This window comes from Dermacentor silvarum, chromosome 6, assembly GCF_013339745.2.
Source record: "Dermacentor silvarum isolate Dsil-2018 chromosome 6, BIME_Dsil_1.4, whole genome shotgun sequence".
NCBI classification, from domain to species: Eukaryota; Metazoa; Arthropoda; class Arachnida; order Ixodida; family Ixodidae; genus Dermacentor; species Dermacentor silvarum.
This window is the reverse complement of record NC_051159.1, coordinates 97,512,161-97,529,834: the sequence shown is the minus strand read 5'-3', so window position 1 is coordinate 97,529,834 and position 17,674 is coordinate 97,512,161. Positions and strand designations below refer to the sequence as shown.

General features: G+C 47.9%; 2 protein-coding genes across 2 annotated transcripts in view; both read right to left on the bottom strand.

The window, feature by feature from the left end:
- Positions 1–360: 360 nt before the first annotated feature.
- LOC119455114 (cholesterol transporter ABCA5-like) lies at positions 361–10,208 on the bottom strand. Its single transcript, XM_037716591.2, has 5 exons — positions 9,995–10,208; positions 9,712–9,833; positions 4,229–4,402; positions 2,439–2,661; positions 361–549 (listed from the first exon to the last, which is right to left on the bottom strand). The coding sequence occupies exons 2-5, from the start codon at positions 9,753–9,755 to the stop codon at positions 361–363; spliced, it is 630 nt and encodes a 209-aa protein (XP_037572519.1). The 5' UTR covers positions 9,756–9,833; positions 9,995–10,208.
- Positions 10,209–11,559: 1,351 nt separating this feature from the next.
- Positions 11,560–17,674, bottom strand: part of LOC119456795 (ATP-binding cassette sub-family A member 17-like) — a 59,381-nt gene continuing 53,266 nt past the window's right edge. Inside the window, exons 20-23 of the mRNA XM_049669077.1 lie at positions 15,923–16,113; positions 14,760–14,984; positions 12,855–13,049; positions 11,560–11,565 (exon numbers count right to left, since the gene is read on the bottom strand). Coding sequence (XP_049525034.1) covers positions 11,560–11,565; positions 12,855–13,049; positions 14,760–14,984; positions 15,923–16,113 — 617 coding nt within the window. The remainder of the gene's footprint in view (positions 11,566–12,854; positions 13,050–14,759; positions 14,985–15,922; positions 16,114–17,674) is intronic.

Below are 17,674 nucleotides of genomic sequence, written 5' to 3'. Positions count from 1 at the left end.
TGCGTTTAGCACTGAGGTCCTCTTGATAAGGAATTGAAGCAGTGAACAGAACCATGGTAGCGAAGATAAATATGAAGAAGGAATAATACATCAATCAGCTATGTGCAACGTTATAACAATACACGCAGTAAATACTGATCTATGTACAATAATTAGGGCGTTATACAATATACACAGAGTATACAGTCTTATGTACAACAATTACGACCTTATATAGTATACACAGCATATACAGTACTATGTACAACAGCATACAGTGGTCCTATGCCGGTCGAATTGGCAACCAACGGCGCCACAGAGCGCAGCCTATTGCGCCACTGGCTAAGGACGTCCACTGGTGCCATCGAGCTCGCCCGCAGATCAGGAGGTCGAGGCTAGGGCCTTGGTAAAATTGATCTGCTTGCGGGCGTAGCTGACGAAGATCTGCTCCAAGGTCGTGTCGCACACGTAGAATTCCTTGAAGCGGTATTTCTTCTGTATAACCGCCATCTTGGAGAACATCTCACTCCAGGTGGTGTAGGTCGTGGCGATCCGGTATTCTAGCACGCCCTGTGGGCCAGCGACAATGCGGGGTTACCAATGTATCGCCGAACGAACGTAAACGATTGAGTAAGTGAATCAGTCAAGTCCATAAACAGTTAACTGAGTGAGTTGGTGAGAGTGAACAATCGGAGTGAATAATGAAAGAGTGGGTTCGTGATAGAGTGAGACGGAGTGAAAGAGTGATTCAGAATGAGCGAGTGATAGTGTTGCGTATCGTATACGCAACGCTATATCTGCACCTGGTAAGGGCCCAGTATTGCCCCTGTACGAACGTTGTTCACTTGAAGAGGTGAATGAGAATGAACGCAAACGGTATTTGGAGCACTCATGCTGGTACGGCGCAAATTGCTTTGTGGTTCTCACAGTTACACAGTCAATGTAATTTACGGTGTACGTGAGATTTTGCCACACCAATGAGCCGCAACACTACTGCTGTAAAGTGGCAACGCAGATTGGTATAATACTCACTAAGTGGCGATCATGAAGTACAAATTGTGATATGTTGTTCAACGGCACTTCAACGTTGCGAAAACAAGTTCTCATATTTCCTAATGCCAGACCAAACCTTACCCACCCGCAGAAACGCTTCGTGATTCGCAACTGCTGGTGCCTGTGCACTCAAAGCGAATGGTCGAAGGGCTATCTTGAAAAACTCGTGCAGCGCAAAAATACGAGGGTAGGAGAAGAGCACATGAACATACATAGACGGCGCTAACGTCTAAAAACAATCTATATTTTTAGGGAACCACGCCATACTTAAGCTCTCTAGCTCGCGCGTCACAGAACATACGTGCAAATGTACGTAGTTGCATGAACACTGGTGAAACTTATTGCTTAACCTCAACCATTGCGCAGAAAATCTATATATTTATTCCACAAGGCAGGGAAACATTAACACAAGCATAACCAAGGCTCGCTATGCAAGTACGGTGTGGTACCTGGAAATAGACATTGATGTTAGAAGTTAACACCGCTTGTGTCTGTGTTCGTGCTTCGCTCCTGTCCTCGTTGTGTTTGCGCTACCTATATTATTGCAAGAGGGCCCACCGCAACGCTGATCTAAGTTCGTTTAAGACAATTGCAACCTAACACAATCGCGAAGCATCCCACTTTGCACAACCACTGCATTTTATTGTTAAAGGCCAACTGCAACAAAATTTCGGGTGGCGGGTGTGTTTCGTGCCTCATAATCAGAACTGGTTTTGGCACGTAAAACCCCAGAAAGAAAGAAGAAGAAAGGCGGGTGTGTTTCATACGTAATTTTTTTTTACGTATCAGGAAAAGTTCGCAAATGCAGATGTTCCTGATACCGGAACTGAACAAAACACAAAAAAAAGGAAAATAAATAAAAAGGAATCGCCTCCATTACCCCTCACCGGAAGTGACGGATTACTCAGAACGCGAGGCTGCTCTTCATGACCTCCGAGATTACGCGCCACTCGAACGTGTCTTACGTCATATCCGCTGACCACCAAGTGCACTCGTCGTCAGCTTAGGTTCTATTGAAGGCTGCTAATAAAAAAGTAGACAATTACCAGCCATGCAGCTTTGCCAAGATTGCTTCAGTATTATACTCCAGCTTTTCAGTGCTTGTAAGTGGCAGCCATTTTTTTCCCGGGGACGGCGGGAAAAAAACCGCACGAACGACCTCAATCGCCCTCAGCCTGTTCTTTTCGCGTACTGGACGCCATTGTTCGCTCGCCACCAGCTGTCACGTGATCAAACACGCAGTACCTGCGCAGGGCAACGCTAACAGATGGTGACTGTGGTCGAGATTACGTGCGCTTGCTCTAAACGCGGTCGCGATAGTAAAACAACTCATTTCTAATCAAATTACGCCAGTGTGAAATTTCGCTGCATTTGTCCTTCTAAAGCCGAAAGAGGAGAAAGCTTGCCTGGAAGGAGTGGTCGAGCTGGCAGCTGTGGAACTCGGCCTTCATGTCCTGCGTCAGGTCTTCCCGGTACTCGGAGTCGTCGATGGTGTCCTGGCGCATCTTGATGGTGATTGTATAGCCACGGCCGAACTTGCTTTTCAACTCGTCCACCGTGCCGATGCACTCTAGCTGGCCCGAGAGCATGATGGCGATGCGGTCGCACAGGACCTCGCACTGCTGCATGCTGGGGGAGTAACGGAGAAACGCTTTTTTTACGCGAATTTTTCGGTAATATTAAAGAACAAAAGACTATTAAGTTAAATATACAATCGGCGTAGGATGCACGGAGGAGTAAAGTGCTAGCGGAGCATATTTGGAGACAACGGCTAGCGTTTTCTTAAAGAGTCAAATCGGGGAGCATTCCGTGGCGTAATAGCCTGTGCACGCTCATGAAACTGTGCTAGAGAATCTTTGAACGCTCATATTTGGTCCAGTTTTCTTGAATTCATTGAGGCCTGCGAGGTAATAGATAAGGAAAAGATTACCTCAGGAATATGAAGATCATATACTCTGTTATAAGTAGGCGCACCACGTGTATATGACTCTTTCAGCTGGATTGCTGGCTGATGTTCACTGAAAGTTCTCATACAGGTAGCACGTTGCAGTGAATTTGGCTTAATACGACGTTTTCGGGCATTACTAACTAGTTTTGTTAGTAATGGTAAAAAAGTGAGGGCTGCCTCTCTCCATGGCCTTCCGAGATTCGAGAGCGCTGGTCGGCTGCGCGAGGATGCATGAATTTCACAGGTCGCGCAGCTATGAATTGACTGCAGTGTCACACATTGGAATCCTTTTAAGGGCAGGGAAAGTACATCTTTTATTAAAGGTGAGAATAGGTGTCATGAGAACCATATTGAAATAGCGCGCAACGGGATTGCACAACGGAAAGGTAGACCAACACAGATGCAAACTAACAAATGATTTATTGAAAGCAGACCCACGGGTATATTAGTTGTTAGTGTGCGCCTGTGTTCGGCTTCCTTTCCGTTGTGCCGTCGCGTTGCGCGCTATTTCAAGATGGTTCTCATGTCAAAATACCAATTAGCCCTACATTCAACTCTTTTAAGAATAGGTGATAAGCGAAATACTGGAAGTAAGTAGGCTTTATTATGTTGCACTACACTCGTCGCACCATTGAGGCCAGGGAGCCGAGGGGCGCCTCGCAAACAGCGAGTATGTAAGCAAGAGATGGTGTCTAAGACAGTGGCGGCAATTAGTGCGCTCCTGGTTTATTTATCCTTCTATGGGCAACTTCCACCATAATGTGTGGGTCAAACGAGATGCGTGGCGGTGCTCGTTTGCAGAATTTTGCCAACCCCCTATTGAAAGGACAAATACATTGCAGAGGAAACTGCAGCGACAGTTCTGCGGTAGCCAGGGCTCGCGCTAAATAACGCATGTAGGTTAACAGAACAAACAATTCCACCGCCACCACAAATGGCACCTACACTAATGTGTTTACATGGGAAGTAAAGGGCGTTTCCATAAGCATGGCCGCAAAGATTCTAAAAATATTTTTGAGAGCCTTTATTTGACAGTCAATTTCACAGGTGACAGGGTGTACATGGAATTGCGAAGCGAGCGCTGATTTTTATCCGTAACACTGTAACCACATATGAGAGCTTTAAAGAAAAAAAAATAACGCTAGTGAAAATTTACACAAGCAGTAAGGTCCGCTCTCACTTTAAGTGAATCGGCCAGCTAAGCAGCCATTGCTCGTAAACTGGGTGCCCCGATAGCAGTGAACCAACCTGTTTGAGGTGAGCAGTATGGCACAGTCTGTCATCCGGCGGACGATGCTGAGACTGCGCCGTATCTGCGCCTTCGATGCGACATCCACACCCGTGCTCGGCTCGTCCAGCAGAACGACGCTGGGCAGGCCCGCGATGGCCAGCGCGATGCAGAGCTTGCGCTTGTCGCCGGGTCTGCATAATACGAAGATAGTATGAGGTTGACATACCCCATTTTTAAACTCAATGCCTGCTAGGAGGCAATAAGAACTAAGGCATTAAAAAAAAGGACAACATACACATTGTCGTTATAAGCAGAGTTGACATTTGGAGAGGGAAACACACAAGTATATACGGCCTCTACGAGCTGATGTGGGGATTGAAAATTCGTTGACCAAAATAAAAAAAAAAATGTGGTTGATCCCTCTTATATAGGAATCGGTATAGAACACGAAAGTGAAACGTGTCTTCACAGAAGTAGTGTAATGTTTATTGCACATTGATATATAATGTCTATTGGTGTTTTGTGGCTAAAGCGCCCTTAGGCGTTGATGCACCCACGCTGACGCCTGGTGGCACGTCTCCTCCATCACGACTACCAACGTCGATGACCATGAGCAACCGTCGTGCATATGGAAGCTGCACTACGCTGCACACGCTAGCACAACGCGAAAGACGAAGCACGTAACTGACACACTAATACAACGCGCAAGACAAAGCACGTAACTGAATCGTCACCGAGTCAAATCAGCGCGTACAGCGCGTCGTAATTGCAGCCTCCGCGATCAACTTCAGAAACATTTTCAGAGCTAATTGCGGAGGCCACGCTCCGCTGTGCTGAGTACGGTGAACGCCACCTAAGTGGCGTTGGTAGTGCTTCTTGATGCCAGCGTCCCTTCGAATGCTGGCATCGAGGCGTCGTAGTGCTGAGACCACCGAAGCGTTCACTGTCGGTGCGCGTTAGTGTCATAATGCAGTACTTCTCTTTTCTGCTCGTAGGCGGCGGCACCGCCCCGAGCAAGAGCGCGGGTACACGGAGGAGTGTTAGATATATAAGGCGCGTCTGTGTAGCTCTCTGCAAATGCGTTTGTGGCGCAATGGGTTAAACGCTCGGCGATCTATCGTCGCGGACCGAGAGGTCGTGGGTTCGATTTCCAAATTTTGCATGTCTGTGGAACTTTTTCTTCTGGTTTCTTTCTTTGTATTATGTTCTATGACGTATTTCCGTGACGGAAATACGTCAGTGAAGTCTTGGTGGACCCCGGCATAAAGCACTCTCGTGTTAAAAAAATGTGGTTGATCCCTCTTATATAGGAATTGGTATAGAACACGAAAGTGAAACGTGTCTTCACAGAAGTAGTGTAATGTTTATTGCACATTGATATATAATGTCTATTGGTGTTTTGTGGCTTAAGCGCCCTTAGCGTTGATGCACCCACGCTGACGCCTGGTGGCACGTCTCCTCCATCACGACTACCAACGTCGATGACCATGAGCAACCGTCGTGCATATGGAAGCTGCACTACGCTGCACACGCTAGCACAACGCGAAAGACGAAGCACGTAACTGACACACTAATACAACGCGCAAGACAAAGCACGTAACTGAATCGTCACCGAGTCAAATCAGCGCGTACAGCGCGTCGTAATTGCAGCCTCCGCGATCAACTTCAGAAACATTTTCAGAGCTAATTGCGGAGGCCACGCTCCGCTGTGCTGAGTACGGTGAACGCCACCTAAGTGGCGTTGGTAGTGCTTCTTGATGCCAGCGTCCCTTCGAATGCTGGCATCGAGGCGTCGTAGTGCTGAGACCACCGAAGCGTTCACTGTCGGTGCGCGTTAGTGTCATAATGCAGTACTTCTCTTTTCTGCTCGTAGGCGGCGGCACCGCCCCGAGCAAGAGCGCGGGTACACGGAGGAGTGTTAGATATATAAGGCGCGTCTGTGGCGCAATGGGTTAAATGCTCGGCGATCTATCGTCGCGGACTGAGAGGTCGTGGGTTCGATTTCCAAATTTTGCATGTCTGTGGAACTTTTTCTTCTGGTTTCTTTCTTTGTATTATGTTCTATGACGTATTTCCGTGACGGAAATACGTCAGTGAAGTCTTGGTGGACCCCGGAATAAAACACTTTCGTGTTAAAAAATGCCAGGCCTGCGCGGCACACGTAGCACAGTCACAGCGTAAGCTATAGGCGAGCGTTTCGACAGTACTATATACCTAGTAATTTGAGTGAATGCGTCAGGAACGCGCTTGGGATGCTGTCGCGCGTGCAAGGTATCCGGCCTGCTTCGGACGCCGGTATAGTATCCGGCCTGCTTCGGCCGCCGTCGCGCGTGCAAGCCGACGCGTTCCATCGCCGATGGCTAGCGCCGTTCGGCCCAGCCAAGCAGCCGACAATGCAACTACGGCTGTCACATTCGCTCTCATTGCAACGCGCCCAATCTAGCGCAATCAACGTGATCCCGAGCATCCGTCTAGGGAGCCTACATGCAAGCTATGTTTTACAGCGCTTACATGTAGGCTCCCTACCTCAGTCGGTATGTTAGCGCCATCTAGTTAAGGTGGCAGCAAAATTTACAGTGTCTGAAAGGTTGCGTTTGCCGGCGCCTTAACTAGATGGAGTCACCATACCGGCGGAGGCTTGGGACCGCGTTGTTTGCGTTCCGCGTCTGAATCGCATCTCGTCGTCTGGGCCTACGCGCATGCATAGGGCGCGTTTATGGGCGAGTTTCCCGCTCTCGGATAGCAAGTGCTTGCATGGCTCAGTACTAAGGCTGGGTAAAGTTCTACCGGAATTTGTTGTGTCTTCGGTGTGTGAGCAAGGACCGGTACGGGGATATCTAAAAGAAGTAGTTCATCTTTCCGTTTCTTATCGGTACGCTTTTCTTTGCAATATTTGACCGAGGTGTCACGTAGGAAACTGTACAAAGACCTCGTTGATGTGTTATTTCCTGTGCCACTGTACCGTGAATTATACTGTGTAGGCCCAGGAAAAGATATTTTGAAAAGCGTTAAAAGAATGCTCGTTGCACCAGGGGTTGAATTCTTTTTTAAGCTGCACACAGGAACCTTACCCGTTAAAACATGATTAGAAGATAGGGGTTTATTTGTTCCGTAGGGTACTAACTGTTTATTATGGGAAAAAAACAGACCATTGAACACGTGTTTTTAGATTACTGGAGCGGGGTGTTCTTCTGGGACATCTTACAGAGAACTCGAAAAAAAGAATTGCCATTATATCCGCATGGTATCCGTTATCTCACGGTTGAAAACGACGATGGCGTGCCTTTTTATCTTGTCATGCTCCTGGGCCTGCACAGCTAATGGCGAACGCGGACGGCTGCACACAATGCAGATCTTAATGTGAGACCCGTTCGTGAACATTTTTGCGAATAAGTGTCCCATTTTGTCGAAGTGCAGAAGGTGCAGACGTTTGTACCGGAGTGGGTTCCAAGATTGGAACTTTTGTTGCACATGCCGAAATACTGATGACATGTAGTCAGCAAACAGCTGACGGTTCACCGACATATGATCCTGTTAGTCTGTTCTGCGCTCGTAAGCTCTGTGACATGCGAGGCAATAAAGAGAAAAAAAAAAAAGCTTGCGTGGCTCAGTGGTAGAGTATCCGCCTCCCACACAACGGGCCTGGGTTCGATCCCGGCGGAGAGCGGGTACTTTTTTTCGCGTACGATAGCGGCTACAGGGCGGCGGCGGCGGCGGCATTATCGCGACTCCAAAACGCTATTGGAATGAGCCCATAACAGCTTACGCCGTAAAATATTTATTCAGATGCGGCAATCACTTTGGGGTCCACTCATCGGCGGAGACGTCATCGCATGAACTGCGCTTGTAGCGGAAACGGAATTGCATGCATGAGCCATCTTGGGCGGAAAAGTGGGAAAGCTCCGCTCGTCTTGGATCTACGATTCGGTTAAGTGGAACAAGTGTACGTGTTAAGGGTATGTGTCTTTGGCCAGCTGCCTTTGCTGATAGTAAGCATGCTTATTGCGACTGGCCGGCGTCTGTCCTCACGCGTTCCTGTAGCATGCAGATACATTTACGAATAAAGATCAATTAGTGGCAGCGACGAATGTTCCAACAACAGCGGCTCTTTGCTGCGACAAGATATCCATCAGTGTAACCAGAGCAGACAGGGACAAGCGGCCCCATGCTTGTGTCGAGAGTTGACTGGTTCCTCTCAAATGTGTTACACTTGCAGAAAATACCAGTGAAATTAGTTTAAGATAAACAGAACATACCGAGCTGGGCCATGACTGGCTGAGCGCATTTTAAGATCGAGGCACTGCATGAAGCATATCCACGAGAGCGCTAATGTTTCTGCGACTGCGCCATGGGGTAACATGACGGCGTGTGCCGCAAAGCGTACGTCGGCATGACTACGCAATTTGCCTTTATTCACACTAACAGTACAATTTTTTGCAATGCTGCAATTGGCGGCCAAGCGAAATTAATACCCACTTCCAAAAGCATATATCTGTAGCGTTACGTTAAAAAGGATTCAACGCCGTAGGCTTCCTTAGCAAGGTAATTGAAGCTACTGCCTTAGACGGCCACCTACATACCCCGCCTTTCTTCTAAGCACTCAATGCACAACCACTGGCAAACTTACGTTAGGCGTAACGTCGACGTGACGTCATTATGTTTATCGCTTTCCTCAAGGTACTCGCTTTGTGTTCCCCAGCAAAAGCGATTTCGTGGGCTCTGACACATTAGCAGCGTCAGCTTTGATTCATGGGTTTTAACTGCTCAAAGCAACAACGAGGCTGTAAGAGACACCGTAAGTGGAGGGCGTGAGATAAATTTCGATCACCTGAGCTTGTTTGACGTGCACCTGAAATGTAAGTGCACGAACGTGCTGTCGGGATTCGAACCCGGAACATCGTGCTCGGCAGCAGCGTGCCAAAGCCACTAAGCCACCATGGCGTGTAGCTTCAACCCTGAAATTAATGCGACAACGTGCTGTGCGAAATGGACGTGTCAGCGCCGTAGGAGTTTATGTTACAGGTATGCTGCATACATGCTTGAGTGGATAAACAACCCCCCCCCCCCCCAAAAAAAAAAAAAAAAAAAAATCGAGTAGCAAGACCAGAATGGCGCTAGACTTAATTTTTTGTCTAAGACCGCCATATGAGAATATATCTGTGCCTGCGTCAGTTACGCAAGTAGGTATAAACGTCAGCATCGATAAATTCTATCTACACAAAGCCGTATCTCTTGCTGAGAAGGTTAATTGAAGAACGAGTTCTTTTTGTGCCCAAAATTTATCTGTCTGAGCGCATGCTAGCAAATTAGTTCGTTTTATATTGAGAGATACAGGTTGATTCCCTACTTTCCTGACTCTCGTTCATTTATTTCTTGTTCATTTTTCTTTTGCTGGTTTTACCATTAAACAATGTACCATGCAACTCGCCGAGCCCTGTAATTTGTTACGTACTGTGCGCTTGCCCCAGTGAGCTTAGTTAATCGGTGAGAAAGCACCCACGTGTAGTGGCTGGTGAGGTCATTGGCCACGGTGGTCAGCTCCATGATCCCCAGCAGGTTATTCACTATTGCCGTCGTGTCGTTTAGCCGGAAGCCCCGAAGCACGCAGAAAAGCTCGATTATCTGCACCCGAAGATTCGATGGCCATTGGTTATCACCATCGAAAAGGAACAACGGCAAAAGCAGGGACGCAAAGAAATGCAAGACAGAGGAATCTCGTACCATGCAGCGTACAAAGATGACAGTATCGTAGCACATTTAGCCAATTGCCAGTTATCACGCACCTTTGAACTTTATTTAAAGTCCTCCTTGTAATGCAGTTATCACTTCCACTTCGCTTGTGTCGTCATTTTTCTTCATGATGCTCTTTCGCGGGAACGAAATGCTCATTTTGTCACAGACTTTAAGCATTTAATGTAGTAACACTCACCAAGATTAAACCGTATTAGCTCAGTAAATAATTCATTAAGAGAATATATGAGAACTCTCGAATGCATTCGTGTTAGTAAAACAGCCTCAGCATCTTTGATGTGAGCCTCCTGCAAAAAAAGAAATCTTGCACGTACTATCCACCATTTCCTCGGTAGCGGAAACATATTTTCTCAAACCTGCAATACTTTAGGCAGGTTCTCTGATTTTTCCTAGTACACTGAGCGTCGATCGCCTTACCAGCTCGTACGTCTTGTAACACGCACTTTCGACTGATTGTAATAGCCAATTTTGTCAAACAATCACAGTTTCATAGACAGAATACTCGAGGAAAATATGTACATGGTCGTGAAGCCACTGTCAGAACAATTGGTAATGCATCTATCGACTTATACAAACTAAATCTTTCTGCTCCGTTCACAATAACGACAAAGTGGGTGTCGTGCGCTCCAACGCCACAAAAGAGAAAAGAAAAAAGTAGCAGTTTCGCCGAAAGGCGAAGCATCAATTGCGACAGCAAATTAGTAGAGAGCTATATGGAGTAAGGATAGTAGTTTTATCGGCTGTATAAACTTGGAAATATTCGCTTAGTAACTGAATTACCAAGCATGGTGTCAGCGCGCACAAGCGAACACTCGACGATCCGACTGGACGACCGCAGACAACCGCTGTCAAGACACTGGCGTGAGCAAGTGCAGCAGCAGCAGCAGCGAGCAGTCTATGTTCGTGCGGTCTATCGCTTCAACGGAAACTGAGTGGCGAACGCACAGTGCATACAAAGCTTTGAGCCGTCTGCAGATCGCTTTCAAGATACGATTCGGGCGACAGCCGCAGCCGGGAAAAGTACAAGTACGCAGTTGCGGGCATAGTAGAAGCCACCCCCCTCCCTACCGCGCTGCCTTCCCACTTTCCTCCTTTTGCGTGCGAGACTGAGTCGCCAGTTCCCCTTGCGCCGTTGGTGCCGCAGCACAATGTCGCCCCCCCTCCCTCCCTCCCATCCCCCCCGGCCTTTCAAGCGACGGTCGCGTTTGCTCTCCACTGTGCGTTCGCTCTCCGTGAAAGCGCGCTGCGGCGCGCGGCGATGATTTCATCGTCCTTGGACTTTATACCGAACCTCACGTCGACGACGTCGACGACGATGGCGACGCCGACGACAGAAATCCGCTTGAAGTGTCCATATAATTGCTATCGCAATAAAAGATTGATTTTGTAGCGGAGCGGTGGCGCCGTCTGTCGGTTGTGGAGCGCGCCGTTCTCCGCAGCTGCGCCAGATGGCGCCACCATGTCGTAGAAGCCACGTTAATTTTCTTTAGCAGCGCAGTTTAGCAGTTCAACTGTCGCGCAGTTGAGCTTCACTGTTAACGAATAAGGCAAATAATGCTTGCAACCGTGGCGTCAAAATTAGCCCACTGCAAAATGCCTACCTCTGGGTCATATGCGAACGGAAATAAGCCAGCGAATAATCTGGAAGATTCACGCATACCTCGCGCTCCTACTTTATGCAAACCTTGTATATTACCCGCTGAAAAGCAACTTATCATCTCATATGCCTTGTTATGCAATTACCAGCAACATATGCCATCTTATTGCAACTATTTGACCGTTTTCCGAGCACTACATGGAAGAAGTTCATTTAGATTAGTGAATAATAATTTAGCTGAGGTGTTAGTCCGGCTCGAAGCTCCATATCAGTGACACGCGTACGTCGTCATATTATTGATATTTACGTATTCGTTTTAAATTACGGCGTGACACAAATTAGCTTCGAATCTAAAAGTATACTGCTAAAAAAAAGAGAAGAAAAATAGAAAGAACGATCATTCAGCGTGAAGCGTACAGAGAAACTGAATCTAAAGAAAATTTGCTGCAGGTTGCCTTCTCAGTGAAGCCGGAACCCATCCCAAAAAGAAGTCTACTGGCCACGATTCCGACCCATCACGGTGGCTAAGGGGTTATGGCGTTCACGAGATCACTGGTTTTGCCCTCGGTTACGTCAGCCGCAGTTAGGCGGGGCATGAATGCAACAACGCTCGCATGTTGAAACTTAGGCGGCCAAGTGGTTGAAATTATTCCGTCTTAAGTTATTCTTCCTTCGATGGCCTATGCTCTCTTATAGGCAAGCTTCGTGTTTTTAAACACGAAACATATGACGTCGCTAGCGCGCAAGCGCATGCGAAGAATAAAAGATACACACTTTTTTGATATTTCACGTCGAGCCACTTCAATTCATGGCCCGTAAAAATCGGAGGCTTTGGTAGTTTTCCTATAGGACGATAAAAACTCGAGACCAATAGAATCACGCGCGACTGCCAGAACCAGCAGGTTCGCGGTAGGCAACGGTAGGCAGTCATCTCTATGACGTCATGGCTTGGAGCAAGTCTATAGCCCGTGTGTAGTTTTGGATGTTAAATAAAAACCAAGAAGAAATTATTCAAGACCGCTAATTCCAGTCTTCGTCATTCACGCTAACAGAGTGAATAACCGCGCAAACTTTCATACGTGCCGCATTTCGTTGCCCTGCTTTCCTTTAAGTGTGGTTAAACACATTAACCGTTACAGCCATGTTACGTTCCTGATTTCATGTACCCTTGTCAACTCATTGTACCGTGTCATTGGTGTTCTTTGGCCAGGACTAGCGCTTGGCGACATGACGACCCGATAATCACCATCCTCACATTGTTTTTGTTTTGTCGAGTGGGTTACTCCCTGTCGTACCTCTCGGCCGGTGAGGTGGTCGGGCAGGCCAAGTGCGTCGGGGCAGTAGCCGATCTTGGAGGCGTACTCCCTGGGCGTGCGTGATCGCGACAGCGACCCCAGGTAGACGTCGCCCGACGAGCTCTCGGAGAGGCCGGTGAGCAGCTGCATCAGCTCCGTCTTCCCCGCCCCGGTAACGCCGATGATACCAAGGCACTGCGGTCGCAAGGCAGCTGATCTGTTCGCTTTCAGAGTACCGGTGACTGCGTTTTTGTGCACTATAGAGTATTGTCGTTGATAGGATTTAAGAAGAATGCCCCTTACTGGTTAACTTGCTCCTTGACTTGTTGGTACGTAGATTTATTTTGACTTGTCGGCGCGCGTATTGTTTTGTAAGTTTTCGTTTGCTAGTGGCTTGCTATTATCTTATTTAGGGGTAGCAGAGCAGCTTTAAAAATGAGCTGGATACTATTTGTCAAGACTTAGGATTTACGCTTTCTGATCGTCTACGCCTCACATATTAATGGGTATAGCGTAAGGAGCTTTAAAAAATAAATGAACAAAAAAGAAAGATCAAAACAAAAATATTCCGGCAGCACATATCTCACGATGACCGACGACACTAATGCGATTAGCATTGAAGCAAGGTATTGTCATAACCGAAACGCGTCACGTATTATGCATAGTCGACGCTCTTTCGAGAAGAGCATGCAGGCAGCCTGTTCCCTACGGACATGTTCCGCCATCTAGCCGCACCACTGGGATGTCCGCTCGCAGTCTTTTGCGTGGCCTCCAAGATTGCAGCGGTGGTGCGCGGTGCCTATGAGCCGTGTATATATTGAAGCCGGGCTCAACTCTCACGCCTTCTTAATTATGGACACGTTGCGCCATCTAGCATCGCCAGGCAGAATCTTTTCTGGGGGCCACAGTAACGTCACAAACCACTCTGTATGGCGGTCAGTACAGTTATTAGACGGCTCGGCGCTCGTACTGTGACTAGACACGGCGCGTGCGCTTGCATAATTAAGGAGCACATACCACGTCCCTTGACAATGGCCCCTTTACACTTCAAATTTGCTTTGCCTCATAACATGACTTTACTGCGGCGAAGCAGACTTAAAAAAAAAGTGATCATTATGCAAAGCATATTACATCTATGCCTCACGTGCCCTGAACGTATGTATCGATTGGAAGAGAACTGAATTAGGCCTTTTTCTATGATTAAGCCTACAATGTCTACGCAATAATGTTTTGTATTTAAATTTCACTTTGGCTAGCTACCTAGCGCATAATAGCAGCTGTGTCACGTTGTTTTTTCCCGTAGGAGAGTTGGGGCAGTTTTTCCGAAGATCTATAGCCGTGTTCATATATAACGTTTTTCAAAATTAATTCTGTGGTCTTACGAGCCAAAACCACGATTTGATTATGAGATACACCATTGTGGGGGTCTCCAGAAATTGTGACTACCTGCGGATCTTTAACGCGCTCCCAATGCCAAGCACACAGGCGTTTTTGCATTTAGCTTCCAGCGAAATGCGGCCGCCGCGGCGGGGATTTGGTACTGCACCCTTGTACTTAGCAGCGCAACACCACAGCCGCTAAACCATCATGGCGGGTGATCTTAGGAGGTTCGGTCAGATAACAGGAGTCTCCCAGGCAAATTGGAAGAGGTGGCAGGTATGCAGCCTTTACTAGAAAGAACCATCTTGTCCTAATCATTGCTGCAGTAGTCTGTGAAAGGAGGCAAGAAAAGGCGTCTGAACCACCTCCCTGTTTGACTACAGTTTAAGATAGTACGAATGCTCGCGCTTCCAAACCTTGAAGTACACTATAAAATTCAATGATATTCGCTTGTAATCCAAAGTTGAAGCTCGACTGCGGTGATGCGAGATATTTATGTTCCCTAATACGCGCAGACACGCATACCTGGCCGGTCTTGAGGGTGAAGCTGACGTTGTTGACGCCGTGGGAGAGGCCGAAGGACTTGGTGAGTTTGCTCACCACGAGCGCAAACTCAGGTGGAATGGGTCCCGAGCCCAGCTTCTCAACAACCTCGGCCTCGTGGCCGACGTCCGAGTCGAGCGGAGACGTCGCCAGCCGTGGTCCCTCTTGGCACTCTGGGGACGAGCTCCTGTTCTCGCTCCGGTGAAACTGAATAGTCATGTACCAGAAAGGCGGTTCAGCCCAATATGATTCTGAAATAGCCTTTCCGGAGCCACCACGGCATCTATACCGAAGCCAGCTATACCCGGGTAAAATTTTAGAAGTCAGTTGAATTTTCCCCTAAAAAACGGGCGACAACGAGCCTACACCAATGGCCGCGCACTCCAGACTGACGTCATGAGCCGGACGGCCGGTGACCCCGCCGACGGAGAACAGGGAAGCCCGCGCTTCGAACGGGGCCGAGTCGCGTCAGCGGAACCATTTCTTTAGTCGCGGAGGCAATCGGCTGCCACGCTTCGGTCAACTGGGCGGGGCCTCTCCTGCCTTCTTAAGTTGTACACGACTATAGTTATGGCAATACAGTTATTTCTTCCGCTCCGCTTATTCCGCAAGCCTGCTGTAGGATCATACAAATGAACGATAACTGCACGTGCGAAGCTGTAAAACTAAGAATGACATAATCGAGTGCCAGCCATAGACAGAACATTACCTGCTGTAACGAACTGAAAGCAAGATTCTTTATTGAATTAGTCATTGCTTCTGAACAACGGGACAAAGTAGAGAAGGTTGGGGGGTGGGGGGAGTAACTGTTGTGTGGTTCCATTTCGAGGGACGGGGTAGGAATGGCATTCAAAATGTGAGAAGATGGTAGAGGGGTTCGCTTGGCACTAACTGTCTCTCCCAAGGTAGACGCCTTGAATGACCCTCGGAAAACAGGAACCACTCTGCGCTTCCAAGTGGTCTCATTCCGAAATGTTGGTCCACGTCAATGATGCTTAGCCTCGTTTATTTAAAGCGAACTCGCACATTCGGCATGGCATGGCAGAAGCCCGTTGCCAATGCAGCAGTACAAACCTACCAGCATATATAAAAAAAATACAGCTGAGTTAAAATAACCAGCTGGCAAAGGAGGACGCATAGCTTACCGTCCCATGTAGCTTCCTGCGGATCCTGGCGTACGCGGTGGCGTCCATGACCACGACGAAAGCTAGCAGCACGACGGCCTCGGCCAGCATAACGAACACGTCGATCATTACGACGCTCGACAGCTCGAACGGCTTCACCATCGCTCGGCGGGTGTCCTCGGTGGTGTCGTTTACGTTGCGGGATGGTAGCACTGCGTTGCATTAGACAGACAGACGAATTAAAACAGTCACTTAAAAAAAGGAACACATCTGGGCAATCGCTGAGCTCCCTCACTGGCGTGCTATACATTTGCGATTGAAAGCTGTTTATGGCCGCCAAATCATCAGAAATATATCATGCAGTTCGATATCATGAGTCAATGGGAAAAACAAAACATGGTTCTAGCACTGTCCGTCCTGTTTAGTCCTTCTAACCTATTCGTATGTCTCGTTTTTAAGAGTGTAGAAAACATACATAATTGTGTGTGTGTGCTTTACTGCCCAAGGCTGCTTATCAACGCAATTTTGTACTCTTTAGTGACCAAGGGTAGTTTGGTGATATTTCTGACCATTTGAGTTAGCTGGCATGATATAAACGACAGAGTGTTAGAAAAAAAGCCGCAGTTTCGCCCGAAAGGCGAAGCATCAATTGCGATGGCAAATTAGTAGAGGGCTATACGGAATAAGGATAGTACTTTTATTGGCTGTATAAACTTGAGACACATTCGCTTGCTAACTGAATTAAGCATGGTGTCAGCGCACACAAGGAAACATGAATAGGTCACACTCGATGACCGCAGACAACCGCTGTCAAAACGCTGGCATGAGCAAGCGCGCCAGCAACAGCGAACGAAGGTTCATGAGGTCTATCGCTGCAACGGAAACTGAGCTGCGATAGCACAGCGCATACAAAGATAGGAGCCTTGACCAGATCGCTTTCAAGATACGGTGCGCGCGACCGCCCGCAGCCGCGCAAAGTACAAGTACGCAGTTGCTAGCAAAGTAGAAACCGCACCTTTTCCCTCCCGCGCTGCCTTCACGCTTTCTTCCTTTCGTATACGAGATTGAGTCGCCAGTTGTACTTGCGCCTGGTCGCAAGATACGCAGTTGATGCCGCAGCAGAACGTTCTCCCCCACTCCCTCTTTCCCATTCTCCCTCGGCCTTTCGCGTGACGGAAGACGTCGCGTTTGCTCTCCGCCGTACGTTCGCTCTCCGTGAAAGCGCGCGACCCTCGCGCGCTTTAACTCGCATATACAGCATACGGCGCGCGTCGATGATTCTATCGCCCTGATAGTTTATACGGAACCTCACGGCGACGGCGACGGCAGAAATCCGCTTGGAGTGTCCATATAATTGCTATCACAATAATAAGCATAAGCAGGACAAGAAGCATTTGTTGACTGACAAAATCAATTTAGTGACATTAGGTAACTTAGAGGCCACTAAACTAAGTTACAAGGGTAACCTAGTCACTGAGTAGAACATCAAAAAGAAATACTAACGTGGGACTCAGCGGGACGCGCACACTGTTGAAATGGTATTGCTAAGGAAAATTTTCTCAAGCTCGAAAGTAGCCACTTCAGCACTGTTCAGTTGTGCAATCTTTATCGAGTGATATAAGAAGAGGTGGGTTTGAGTGCTATAGTTGCATAGCGCAAAAATCGCTTAGCCGTCCTCCTGAAGGAAAGCACACGCACTAAAGATAGCGTAATAGCAAGATCACTGATAAATGGCAAAGAACCGTTCATGTAAGTTATAATTGTGTGTAACGG